Below are 13,633 nucleotides of genomic sequence, written 5' to 3' on the forward strand. Positions count from 1 at the left end.
CTTCACCTGCATGTCTAAGTTGTGGGCACTCGGAGGAGCAATTAATTCATGTGCTACAAGATTGCAACAGAGTTAAACGGACGTGGTTATCCTTTCTTCCCGATTCGGCAACAGAGGTCTTTCTTATGCAAGATCTACAAGGCTGGACATTAAATAATATGCAGAGTATGGTGTTCTTGGAAGGTATTCCACGGGGGACCATATTTATTCATGCTTTATGGTACTTTTGGTACTGGCGCAAACTGTCTATTTTTTATGATAAATTTTCTTGGCCCCGCAATGCAAAACAATTTATCTGGACAAAAGCTAAAGAAGCTTGGGATAGTTTTCAACGTGAACAGCAAAAGGTTAAGCATGAGTCTTTGAATAGCTGGAAGAAGAAACCCATAGAATCCTTTGTTAAATTAAATATAGATGGAGGTGCTAAAGGGCAACCGGGATTAACGGCAGCAGGTGGACTTATTAGAGACAGTTCTGGTGCGTGGTTGACAGGATTCACTTACAAGATTGATATTTCCTTCTCTCTAACTGCAGAACTCTGGACAATCTATCATGTATCGGAGATATATTGATCTAAAGGTTATAGAAAAATACAATTGGAAACAGATTCGCTCCTAACAATACAAAAAATACAAAATAAGGAAAACGATCTAAAGTCAAATATCCAGTTATTTCAATCAATCAGACAATTACTTTACAAAGAATGAAAATGTCACTTACCTCACACACATTGTAAAATCAATCAATGTATCAATTAAATAGTTATTCATTATAATAATTTAAGTATAAGATTATAAATTTATGATGTTCTTCCTGTAAATATTTTTTATTTATTACTATTAAACTCTTTAGGTATCCAACGACCTAAGATGTTATTTTAAATAAATTCAATAAAATTTCCCTTTATATAAAAAAATATACATTTAAAATTAATGACATCATATATGACCAAAGTTAAAGATACAAAAGGAGCTTCACTTTTGGTTACATCCCCAAGACTTTGCCAAAGGCCACGGAACTCACCATGTGTTCGTTGGAGAAACGCGGCAACCTCTTCTTGTTAACCTTGACCGGCGATGATGAGCACCGCCTTAACCCCACTCTCATCGCCTCCCTTCTCTCCGCTCTTTCCCAGGCCAAGGCCCAATCCACTCGTGGGTCCGCCCTTATCACCGTAGCCCAAGGCAGATTCTTCTCCAACGGCTTAGACCTAGCGTGGGCACAATCCGCCGGATCCAAACAAGGAGCCCAAGAAAGGTTACTCCACATGGTCAAATCGTTCAGACCTGTCGTTGCGGCTCTGCTTGACCTCCCTATGCCCACCGTTGCCGCCGTCACCGGCCACGCCTCCGCAGCCGGATTCGTCCTCGCTTTATCTCACGATTACGCCGTCATGAGGCGAGATCGAGGGGTTCTTTACATGGCCGAGGTGGACATAGGGCTAACAATTCCCGATTATTTCATGGCGTTCTTTAAGGAAAAGATCGGCGCGCCTTCTGCTCGGCGCGACTTGTTGCTGCGGGGGCTGAAGATGAAGGGGGACGAGGCGGAGAAGAGGGGGATCGTGGAGGCGGCGTACGAAAGCGAGGATGAAGTGAGGGAGGCTAGCGTGCGCATGGGGGAGGCTTTGGCGAAGAGAAAATGGGACGGTGAGGTGTATGCGGAGATCAGGAAAGGGTTGTATCCGGAGCTATCGGCCATACTGGGATTGGCCACCAAAGCGTTTGCTTCTCCGAGGCTTTGATTGAAAAATAAGCAGAGCCATTGTTACTATTTTGAATAATAGTGTTGTTTTTACTTCTTGAACTTGCAACCATACTATGTCATCATTTTAATGCCAGGGAAATAATACTTCCTAATATGGAAATTTGTGCAGCTTTAGACTAAAAATTGGAGGGTCGGCCAAGCGAGCCAACCCTATTCGGATTCCATAAATTATGTCGGCCATATGTCTTGATAGCCATACAGCACCCACCAGACAAGGGTGAGCGTGGCACATTTAGCCAACCGACCCTTTTAAGTTTTCTCTTGTGCTTGCTTAGCTGATATATGGACAACCTCTTTCATGCTCGTGGTACCTTTACCCCATGTGGGATGTTTTCCTGTATCATCACCGCACCTAATCGAGAGCCATGGCAGCAGCTGCCGGTTCAAGCAGGTTTGGGAGAGCAGGCTAGTGCAGAGGGAGGGGCTCCCCACCGCACTCGACCCTTAAAAGTCTTGAAGACTTGAACTAAGGAAATGACGTCAAGGGGTTTTGATGGTTCATGCTCGCCACAAGGTTAACAATCTGGGAAACACGAAGATAAATGATATATTTATGCGAAGGAGGACAAACAATCGGAAGAAAATTTATCTCAGTTGCAGCTCCATTAACAATGAACCCAAGTCATACTTGCTATACAAATTTGATGATGCACTCTAAGATTCTAGTTTGTATTGATTCGGCTGAAGATTCTGGTTTATCACATCAAACAACCATGGATATATGAGTGTGAAAAACAAAAATAAACCTACCATGCAGCTGTACACATCCTAATGGACTATTGCTTTGCTATCCCAAAGTGCAGTCAACAAGTTACTTGGTCCTGAAAATGCAAAACAGCAAGACAGTGTGAGTTACGAACTTAATTAGAACAAGAATGAAGGGCATGAACTTGAATCCTTGTTTACTAATTTTAGAAGAAAAATAAGTACAAGTATCCAACAGAATATCACCTTCAAGCTTGAAGATGAAAATTGCTTAGACATATCCTCTCCTATCTACCACTTTCTAGGAATTGATGTAACACATTGCCTGCGATTGAAGGAAATAAGAATCTTTGTATTTCCTGCCACTCCCAATGTGAATCCCATTGCGGATCCAGTCCTCTCGATGTATCCAAGCATCCCGACCAAAATCTAGAACACCAAGGATCTGTAATAAACAGGATATAGGCAACATGAGAAAATTATTTTAAGAAATCCATAATCAATCTAGAACAGCTGCGGCTAAGATAACACAAGAAGCAATTGGGATAAAGGCTGTAAACTGAACTATGGAGCATTGGCCATTAAAGGGGAAAAAGAAAAACTGAGCACTACTGACATAAATTGCAAAGCAGACTACATCTTACTGCACACATTACAAAAGCACATATCTCATGATCTCATGTATCAACAATAGTACACATATGAAGATCTAACCTCCCAATCACGTTCTGACAACTATGTGAAACAGTTAACCTAGTCTCTATGGTACTTACTGTTGAAACAGTAATTTCTCTCTGGTAGTTATTAATTTAAATTTTAAACTGTGACATTTCACCCTTATGAAGAAATTGCATAGCAAAATGCAATGAGCAAATGCACTTTCATTGTAGCCAACACAAAAGAATCCCGAGCATGGAAAAGAAAAAGGATGGGAGATGACTTACAGCTCCACCCTTCCAAGACACAAAAGTTGGATTTGTTCTTGATTGCAAAACCTATTTCAAAAGTGAGAATCCAAGAATATAAAATCAGCATCCACGTTTGAAGAAAGAAAGAGATGAATCACATGTAAGCAACTGGGAACCACTAACAGCCTAGAACCTAATTGACCTATAAAGCTAACTTAAACTAATCATGAAAAAAAAAGTTGGTCATAAAAGAATTTATATTTTTCTTTTGAGGTACAATATAAAAAAATTTACTTAATCTAAATATCAATACTGAAGATATAGAATTTTGACTATATATTCCATTTTTGCCAATCATTATGTCGAGAGCAACACATTGCATTGTCCACGAATTATTACTTATATATTCAATATTAAAATTAAGTTCACCTAAATATCAAGATAAATAATATTCTCGAATTATAACCACATTGAAGCGGCTAAAAGCTGGCATAGAAGACAGGCTTAACACCTTTACAATGAAGAAATTAAGCAGACTTACCTCAACAGTATCGATTGCTTCATTTGAAGGAATGGCATGTAAAACTCTGCAAGAATATAAAAGAAGATACAAAGATGATATGGGTGCCAGAATCATCTACAAGGACTACATGATTACAATAAATAGCACAAAGGACAAACTCTATTATCCTGAAGACTAATAAAAAATGGATCTCAATATGTTGCTTGTAAGTTACTCTGCTACTCAAGGTAATAGATAAAAAGGAATGGATTCACAAAGCACAAGCATTCCAGATCAGTACTAAGCTTGAAATCACAGAGCACAAAAGAAACTGACATTTGTATGATTCTCATAACACTTCAGATGATGAATTAATAAAAAACAGAGTAATAATCCAGCAACTAAACTTTCCGTGATGATAATATGCAAAGAAATGTCAAACACAAGGCAACAAAGAAAACAATTATTACCATTTTCTTGACAATCAATGCACTTAAAGCATTCTCAGTCAAGATTGCCAGTAGAGAAAACTAAGGCATATGACCTAACCCAAGTTAGTGCTCTTCCAGCCATATACTTTATGATGTAGGCTTCAAATAAATCAGTTAAATACACATACTCTAATAGTTAAGGGTCCTAATAATTAGCTAGAATGATGGATTTCCAAAACAGACATTTTGATTTTTCTTTTCATTGAACACGTATTTGTAGAATCTATTAACTGCCTAACCATGAGCTACAATCATATGTGCTTAAAGTAGGAGGATAACAAATGAGGGGAAAGAGAAACCAACCTCTCCTCCACAGCAGGAATTAGCCCACCGGTCAAAGCCACTCCACCAATCTGAAGCACAAAACCAAGTTAAACGTTCAATTATTAAAAAGTAAAGTATTTCATGTGGCCTACACTTCCTTAGAAACTCACCAACTGTATGCTACAAAACAACTTTCGTTGTAGGTCTATGCGGCCTGTCAATTGAAAAGAACCAAATGGTTAGATTGGGATACTATTATAGCTTATCAGAACATGCTAAATTAGCAGTAAGCAAACCTACCAGTTGAAAGAATGCTACTGGTTATGGCTTCTGCTAGGCCAACCTTCTCTTCTTTCTTTGGTTTCATTGAAAAAATTGGGTAGCTATCCCACATTGGTAAACCAACATTAATTCCAGGATATAGACCATCTGGCATGTCAGGTCTTCTTGGGAATTCAACATGCCATGTATCTTCCAGCATATCTTCATAGTCATGAAACCTGATGAAGCACACCACCACAATAGTGCTAAAGGAAATAATTCAAAACTACTTCCACAGAAAAAGCAATAACTTGGACAAGTATTACTAACCAAGAACGAGGTGGTGGAGGATACAAATCAGGAATCAAAAGTGTTGGGTAGAACAAACCCATAGGAGGAACCTATTTAAAACGAACCATCAATAAATCCTTCAAGAAAGGAAAGGAAATGATATCTGAGTTTGACTGAAAACATACGTTGAGAGCAGTTAGCCTTGTCTTATGAGATCCCGGGGGCATGGCATCCTCATAAGAATGAACTACAGCTATAGCATCAAGTTCACCCTCCTGTATAAAAGTAAATTGAAAGACTACAGTAAGAGTGTTTCCACAGCAAAGAAACCTTAGACTTCAAGGTCCGGGAGCCAAATGACTCACCTTAATTTCACAGTAGGACTCTTTTAGCCTGTTCAGCATCAATAGATCTATAGGCTTTGTCAAAATGTCAGTCCGAATTTGTGGCCATGTCTGATGATGCCTCTGAGTCCAAAGAAGACATCTTGATATATCCTGGAAAAGGGAAAGTTAATGACAATGATGAAATCACCAACATACAATGGTAAGATATCTTTCTTGTAATATGAGGTAGAAAAGTTTTAATTGAGCCCTTTAAACTAATAGCCATAAACAGATTTCACCAACATCAACATTAGTTAAACATTCAACAATGAAGCTTCTGCCTGCACATGATGGAAAGCTGAGGAACTGAAGGAATGAAGAGAATTCAAACCTCTCCACCAAAGGGTAAAGTCTTCTCTGTATTAGGTAGAGCCACTCCATCCTGCACATCAGAAGAGACATTAGGCAATTATTAGAAGTAAGACCACAGCTCTCGTAAATTAGGTATTTCCCAGTTATGCTACTAATAATAGTACCAAACACGAAAAAAAAAGTATGTACTAATTCAGTCTGCATTATCTCTACATGTATGTGAATGCTACCAGGTGCTTTTTTCTGACAATAGTCACTCCAAATTGGCAACATCATGTAGTCAAGGTGTTCGTTTTGTATAGAGGTTATACTCTTCATGACAGTCACAGTGATACTGATATAGAGACAAACTACCATGATTTCCATGTATGATTGTGGGAGCAATGGCATTTTAATTAGTGTCAATGGAGGTTGAGATGGTGATGGTGCTCAAGCTAAATGTAAATATTAAGGTGATAATGACAGCAGTCAAAGAGCGATGGTGTTATGAAAGATACCAGGGTGTTTTGATGGAGGTGGTGATGGTGCTCAAGCAAATTGAAAATATTATGGTGGTAATGACAGCAATAGAAGACTGATAGTGTTAACAAAAGTAACAGGGTATTACTGTGACGAAGGATGACTAGAAGATAGCAGAGTAAAACAGAGGAAAAGGTTTACTCTATCATGATTGAGTTTTTTATTTTTTTTTAAAGGGAGGGGAGAGGTTTGGAGGTGAACCAACCTCTCCGAACTCTCTCAAAACCTCATTCTTAAAATTCCCTTCAATAGGAGGGACTTGAAAGGAGAGTATTCCATTTAATAATTTCGGCTTGTGATCCCTTATTCCCAACCTGTAGCAAAGAGTAAATATACACAACAATCCGTTACCTCAATGCAAATGATCGATGTCACTTGTGCACCCATATTTACAACACATGCCGTTGATAACCCATTCCCAAAAACTGCCGCCAAGCCTTCCTGAGACCATCATATATGAAGGAAATATTATACACCAAAGAGTAATTCACTACTTCAAAAATATATTTACTGTAAAGCTAGGAAAAGCAAATGTCATGAAAGAATACCAGAGTCAGTAAGACTGAGAACCAAATATGATATTAACGCAGGATACCTGTTGTATTATTACCACAAACAGTTTGTTCATAGATTTGAGTACAACCGTACATATATGACATAGATACAAACCTTTATACATAGAGTATGCACACATGCATATGTACACATTGTCAATAAGTCAGACAATTTCAAGGAGAAAGCCACTTGCGTCTAGTTGGTATCATTCCTATGAAGGAAAACAAAAGATCCCTAATGGAATGCCTCTATCATACCATGACAAGTTTATACTGCACAGCTCATGAATCTGTCAAACACACATTAGCAGAAGCTAATCACACAACCTCAGGATCATCACTCTAAAAGTTTTCAACTAGCTGAGGCAACTAGGCTAGTACCAGTATTGACAAAGTAATTATTAAGTACTAAATAGGGTGATACATCATTCAGTTTAATGCTGGTATTGAAACTTGATTGACATTTGCGTCTAAGAACTATCAGAAGAACTTCTCACCTGGTGTACCACTGCTGAGCTAAAGCACAAGTCTCGCAGTAAAATAGATAAGATCTCCTTTATCTCTGCTTGTGACAACCACAAAATTGCACATTACAAAAGATTTGATACAATCTACAGCATTTAGTTTCAGAGGCAACAGATATTCAAGAGATAAAGCTAATCAGATTGAGACTTTCTCCACACACATAAACTGCATCTAGAAGTTCTACCACATTACAGACTCTACAGAAACAAGGGGTGAGACTTTCTCCATTTAGAGTATGATAATCAATTTTTAAATACCACGATTATCAAATGTTTCTGGCACAACAAGAATAGCAGAATATAAGCTCCTTTCTTGGTGAGAAATATGCAGTTTGTCTGACAAAATCCAGTCCCATAGAGCATGCAGATCTTCAAGGACCTGCAAGAAAATAAATATGTCATTTGAAGAAAGTAGATATATTTGTCCCTTTTTTTAAGCAATGCAGCGTCAACTGTATCAATAATTAAGTTTTATTATCTCAAATGTAAACAACAAACTGAGCAGGATCAAGATGATTCAAGATGTAATTGCAGCAACATCATTTGCTAAACCCTAAAAAGAAGAAATAACATGCACATTTCTCAAATGTAGGAAAGCCGATAAATATAGAGACTATACCTGCTGCATGGGATAATGTTGTGAAATATTTAGGTGACCTCTACGAATAGGGCGACGCAAGCAATATGGCTCAGTGGGAGATACCCTTAGTGCTTCCTCACCACATATGACCTCCCTGAACTTGCGTTTGGTCAAAGCAGGTTCCTTTGAATCAGTACCTTCATGTTGGACCAAAGACTCATTTATGAAACTTTGATCCATTGAACTTTCTGCATAACCAATATCAACATATAAGAATATGAAAGTAAGACCAAAGCAATAGAACTTACAACTAGAAATATTAAAAGCCACACTATCCAAAGAAACTGCTGAGAATTAGAAGCAATAAGGGTGCACCACCAATATTTTATAGATCCAGTCAAACAAGGAAGAGTGAGGATATAGCACAAGGCAAAGAAATGGAAATTTCTAATTACCTGGTGCCACTGATGAATGTATATCCTTCACATGTATATCAGTCCAAGCGAAGGGTCCATCCTTCCTGATATTCTGAAGATTGTATCCATCGACGCGTCCCATCTGCACATTAGCTTTAGTAATTTCACTACTACAACCTATAAATGGTCAATTGACAGCCTCCATCATTGGCAATACATTCAGCTTAAAATTCTTACCTTCCGTGGAACAGAACTATTGGCAACCTCTTCATCAAGGAAAGGTATCTTCAACAATGACGCAATCTTTCAAACAAACAAACATTTAATTCAAAACTAAATTACAATACAAAAACATGAGAATACAAACAAAAGAGGAAAGAAAAATGAAAACCAAATGAAGACACTCACAACATCATAAGCCTTTTCGCGCTCCATGTGCTGCGCTGTGGTAAGTTGAGAATTAAGCAACTGAAAACCAACAAATCGAAAATTTTATCCCAAACAGCTCCAAAAAAAAAAGGCGGAAAAAGGAAAAAAAAAAGAATGTAGTTAAAAATGAGGAACCTGATCTTGAACATTTAACTTGGAGAATTGGTTGGTTCGGCGAGCAATGCAATGAGGAATGATGAAAGGAGAGTCCTGCTTAGCTAACCCTACTCTTATATGTGCAGAGCCTAAGCAAATTAACAAGCAATTTATTTCATTAAATTTCGTTTTGTTCTATTTTAATTTCGGAATTCCTAAATTTGGATAGCAATTGTTAAGAAAAAAGGAAAAAGGAAGTACCGGGGTTGATGACGACGAGATTGGAGCCACGTTCGGAGAGAAGCTGAGAAGGGACAACCGTTTTCAAATAATCCTGCAAAAAAATTTAAAATGATTAATTTTACATAAATTTAAAATTTCGTAAAATTAATCTCTCTGTTTTTAGGTTTTACCATGAGAAAAATGAAGAGTTGAAAGAACGAGCTAGTTTTCTGTTTTTGGAAGAAACTTCAGTTTTGTTTCTTCATCACTTCTTTTCTGGCTCTTCCTGTCTTCCAACCTTCAACACAAGTGAATCACTTGCAATTTCCCAGAGTCTTTGTTTACGAAGCGTAAAATACCAAAACGGTGCCGTTAACGACATCATTAACGTTCTTCCATTCAAGGCTCAGAGCTTTGCTTTTGGGCCAGAGTAGAGAAGAAGTGGGCCGGAATTGATATGGTAAATATGATTACAGATTGGAATTAAAATATTTTGTAAATTTAGTCGTGTTTATGGTTCCCTTATCATAATTTTTTGTAAATTGATGTGATATATTAATATATTATAATAATTAATGACTTGATAAATTAACATAATTACAAGATATTTTTTACTTTCCATATAACACCATATCAAGGTCTGAAAAATATAAAATAACAAATTATGTTTTAATTGAATGTAAGAAAAAATATAACTTTATTTAAATATTTTTATAATTTAAAGATTTTTGTAAATAATGTAAAAAAAAACTTGTTGACGTGTCAAACTCTCTTTGGGAAAATTAGTGAGATAGTGAAGGCTTGTTTTTATTGCTGAATATCTTATTTCCTACTCAAGAATCTGTTCATGTGGTATTTACTGATAAGTGAATAACCAATTACCTGCAAGTGATCCTTGTGCCGTAGCTTAGACCCTTGACAAATTCCACGCAACAATGAGTGAAAATTGACTTCAGTTGGATGTGAAAATGCCAGCTGACCTGAGACGTCCCCCAGAAGTTAGAGACCTAATCATGGTCTTGGGGTTTTCCCTTATGATACTAGTGAGCCATTGCAGGCATAAAAACATGAGCCAATCCATTTACATTAACCCTGAGATCATCCCCTGACACAGCAACTTCATGACTAGAAGTGGTAAAAATATTATCAAGTCCATAAATGGAGAAGAACAATCAAAATAAAGCACGATGATACTGATAATTTTCGGCTCATTCCTGTGAATATATCCCATCCCGTGAACTAATAATGACCATATGGGAAGCAATATCTTGCTCCATTCAGATCCATGAATGGCTGCATGAAACATTAATAAGCACTGCAATTACTGCTGTCTTCAAGGGCAGCCATGATTCCAGCACCATAAAATGTATGATCAAGTCATTTGGAGTGTACACCAGAAAATATAAGTAGTCATCAAAACCCTAATTTTTGAACTCAAAATCAAATTGTCATAGAAAATAAACAAGGAGCAATCCATTCAATTTTTCAAACGTTCTGGTGAATAAAGAACCAATAAAAACTTAACAACTCCTAAAATTGGGATGCAATCAATATTTGGTAGATCTGCAAAACATTATCTGGTGCTGCACAGCCACTACTTGACATCATTTAAATATCAAGACTTGAAGAACTTTCCAATCTTCACCAGCTACTTCTTCAATAAATCTAAGCAGCTTTCGATTTCAGGGCCTTCTTCTTCAGTTGCCTCTTAGGTATTGAGTGCTTCATCCCCCAGAAGAAAAGTAATGCACCAAATTGTGCAACACACTGCCATTGATTAAGAAAAAAGAAAAAACAATGAAGTCCTCACTTCGTAATGCTTGGGAACACATTAGATACGCCTTTGTACGTACCTGCACGAAATCACTGAGCAGAGCAGAGTATTGAGGTTCATTGGGACCATAGTTGTAGAAGTCATAGAGAAGAGGAGTGCTAACCAGCAAGTAGGCACCCTATGTCGAAAGAAAGGACAATTAAATGAGACATAAAAGTAAAATCAGAAGAAACTGCTAGCTGCAGTTTCAAATGTAAACTTCCCTTACAGTTCAAATATAATCAAAACAATCGCCCAAAAGAAACAAAATTCTAACCAGGAGAAAGGCTCCAAAGCCATGGCCAAATACAAATAGAATGCCACCAAGTCCCTTCAAAGCAATGGCAGCTGCGACTAATTGTCTAACCTGCGTAAAAAAGTTTGCATATCAGAAAACAATGTACATCTCGAGCAATATGAAAAAGATAAATCATATTAACACAAACTTAATATGTCAAAATAAGAAAGAACTTTATTACAAGTTATTAAGAGAGAAAAAGAATAACTTACTTCAATATCTGGCAAATTTACATGGAGTTGAGAATATATATGTTTCTTAGCAAGATCAACCTTTGGTATCAATTCCTTTGCTGCAGGCCCGCCATCAACCCCAAATTCATTGAACCTGCCAACATATTGAATATGTCACTATATCTACAAGATATCACTAGCTTTTATAGAGAGTCCTAGCCGAGCACTTTATGCAGTCTATCTTCTCTTATCACTATAGGTGCAATAACTGGCAAAAATATAGTAGCAGCAGTGCAGGACAACTTAGTATAGGGCCAATCACTGAAATTACACCAACCAAACCAGAATGGTGATTATGGGATTTTTATCTAGAAATTCAGGACATTGAATCAACTGCCACATTAGAAAACAATAACAATCCATCACATCACGCGTATTACCACTTCATGGTACTCAGATTCACGTTATCAAAATGACACGGCCAACACAACACTGTCTCCAGGAAGTACTTGCAATTCAGAACTTAAAAAATACAACCATATTCACTAAAACTAACCATCCAATTCTGAACTTGCAAATATTAGGTTTATTCAACCAAATAAAAAAGAAAGCAAATGTTTGTCATACCATTTTTCTATCCTGGCAAAGTTTAAACATAAAAAATTGAAAAACAAAAAGGTTTTTCTCCTACTAATCAGTAACTCCCCCACATACAATCTAGACAAGTGGCCCAGATCCTCAAGCGAAAGCAATCATTAACAACAGTTACAAATTAAGGAACATAATGCAACAGTACACAAAAAGAAAAATACCAAAACTGCCGGATAAACAAAATAGAAATAACCCAGATCTAATAAATAACATATTTCTAAAACAACCCAACAAAAAGATTGAACAGATCTATAACAAGAGAGAAAGAGAGATTACATTTGCCTAGCGGAGAGAATAAAAATAGAAGCAAACAAAACTCGTCCCACAAATGACATGAAACCCATTTTTCTTGTTTACTTCTTCTTTCTTCTCCCCACTTGGTTTCGAGCAAAAAACAGAAAACTGTTACGGCCGGATTTCGGGGTTCTTCGTTTCTCTTCTTTGCCGCTACCGGCAGAGGGGAGGAAGAGACAGAGAAGAGGGAAAATTTGGGGTTTTGGAGTTGGTCGGGTCTTGACGGGGTCAATTATTTATGAAATTAATATGAAAAAAAAAAGTTTAAAATATTTATTGAGGTGGGATGAACGCGGAAGAAAGAAATGAATCAAGATCCGATTCTTCACTAACACTACTACTATTGTAGTTTACTACGTCTGGGTTTGGAGTTTATCTTAATTACGCCTTTGCCATTTCTGTACGAAGAATTCTTTAGCCCAAATTACCAAGCTACCATACATTTTTATGCATATATTGAAATTTGATATGATTATATGTAAGTCTTATTATCAAATTAATTACGATATATTACAACTTAGCAAAATTTAATATTTTTTTCGTAATTTAACATTTTAAATAAAAATGTCAATAAATTGCAAATTCATTATTTTTTGAATTCTTTATTTTTTGAATCTTATTATTTGATAATATATTTGAATTTTATAAATACTCCATTAAATTTTAAAATTATTATGTGAATCCCTACCCGAATATTTTAAATACTATCTGTTAAATACTTGAACCAATATTAGATTAAAATAAATTTAAAATCCAATTGTTGTGTATATTATGAAAAATAAATTAATAAATTGAAATTAGTTCATAAAAAATAAATTAAAGTTTGAATAGTACTTAAACAATTAGTAAATATTAATAAATATTATATTAATTATAATAACTTTATAAATAAAAAATAATTCATATATAATTATATTTAATATTAAAAATATTATTTATAATTGAGTTGATGAGTATCTTAAGACCACTACTCAAACCTTAACCGAACTTAATTATGAAATATTTTAATCTTATCTAATCGAATTGAGTAATGTAAGATATCCGATTACATGGTATCCATGAACATCCCTAATTTCAAGTGATATCAAAAAGAAAAACTATTTGTTTTTTGTTTAATTGAAAATAAAACAAGTCTTTTTCAAAATATAGGTAAGGAATTTTAAGTTGAAACCTTGAA

The 13,633-nt window shown here is 36.1% G+C and overlaps 3 protein-coding genes and 1 non-coding gene across 4 annotated transcripts; 1 reads left to right on the forward strand and 3 right to left on the reverse strand.

Moving 5' to 3' along the window:
* Window positions 1-944: 944 nt before the first annotated feature.
* On the forward strand, window positions 945-1,875 carry LOC110421396 (enoyl-CoA delta isomerase 2, peroxisomal-like). The gene has a single exon (XM_021434993.2). The coding sequence runs from the start codon at window positions 1,025-1,027 to the stop codon at window positions 1,742-1,744; it is 720 nt and encodes a 239-aa protein (XP_021290668.1). The 5' UTR covers window positions 945-1,024; the 3' UTR covers window positions 1,745-1,875.
* Window positions 1,876-1,890: 15 nt separating this feature from the next.
* Window positions 1,891-2,019, reverse strand: LOC149526874 (U11 spliceosomal RNA). Its single transcript, XR_016351614.1, has one exon. It is a non-coding gene; the product is annotated as a U11 spliceosomal RNA (small nuclear RNA).
* Window positions 2,020-2,296: 277 nt separating this feature from the next.
* On the reverse strand, window positions 2,297-9,561 carry ARP9 (actin-related protein 9). Its single transcript, XM_021434992.1, has 21 exons — window positions 9,419-9,561; window positions 9,267-9,339; window positions 9,045-9,154; window positions 8,889-8,948; window positions 8,718-8,783; window positions 8,520-8,622; window positions 8,104-8,312; window positions 7,743-7,863; window positions 7,458-7,522; window positions 6,758-6,847; window positions 5,907-5,957; window positions 5,555-5,686; window positions 5,375-5,464; window positions 5,229-5,299; window positions 4,938-5,137; window positions 4,808-4,851; window positions 4,677-4,726; window positions 3,922-3,967; window positions 3,417-3,467; window positions 2,719-2,917; window positions 2,297-2,588 (listed from the first exon to the last, which is right to left on the reverse strand). Exons 1-20 carry the CDS (start codon window positions 9,419-9,421, stop codon window positions 2,774-2,776), a joined length of 1,779 nt encoding a protein of 592 aa, XP_021290667.1. The 5' UTR covers window positions 9,422-9,561; the 3' UTR covers window positions 2,297-2,588; window positions 2,719-2,773.
* A 1,069-nt stretch (window positions 9,562-10,630) lies between these two features.
* On the reverse strand, window positions 10,631-12,773 carry LOC110421755 (uncharacterized). Its single transcript, XM_021435421.2, has 5 exons — window positions 12,439-12,773; window positions 11,551-11,665; window positions 11,318-11,407; window positions 11,081-11,179; window positions 10,631-10,994 (listed from the first exon to the last, which is right to left on the reverse strand). The coding sequence occupies exons 1-5, from the start codon at window positions 12,504-12,506 to the stop codon at window positions 10,893-10,895; spliced, it is 474 nt and encodes a 157-aa protein (XP_021291096.1). The 5' UTR covers window positions 12,507-12,773; the 3' UTR covers window positions 10,631-10,892.
* Window positions 12,774-13,633: the final 860 nt, after the last annotated feature.

This window comes from Theobroma umbraticum, unplaced genomic scaffold (genome assembly GCF_002168275.2).
Source record: "Theobroma umbraticum cultivar Fairchild unplaced genomic scaffold, ASM216827v3 scaffold_130.0, whole genome shotgun sequence".
Classification (NCBI taxonomy): domain Eukaryota; kingdom Viridiplantae; phylum Streptophyta; class Magnoliopsida; order Malvales; family Malvaceae; genus Theobroma; species Theobroma umbraticum.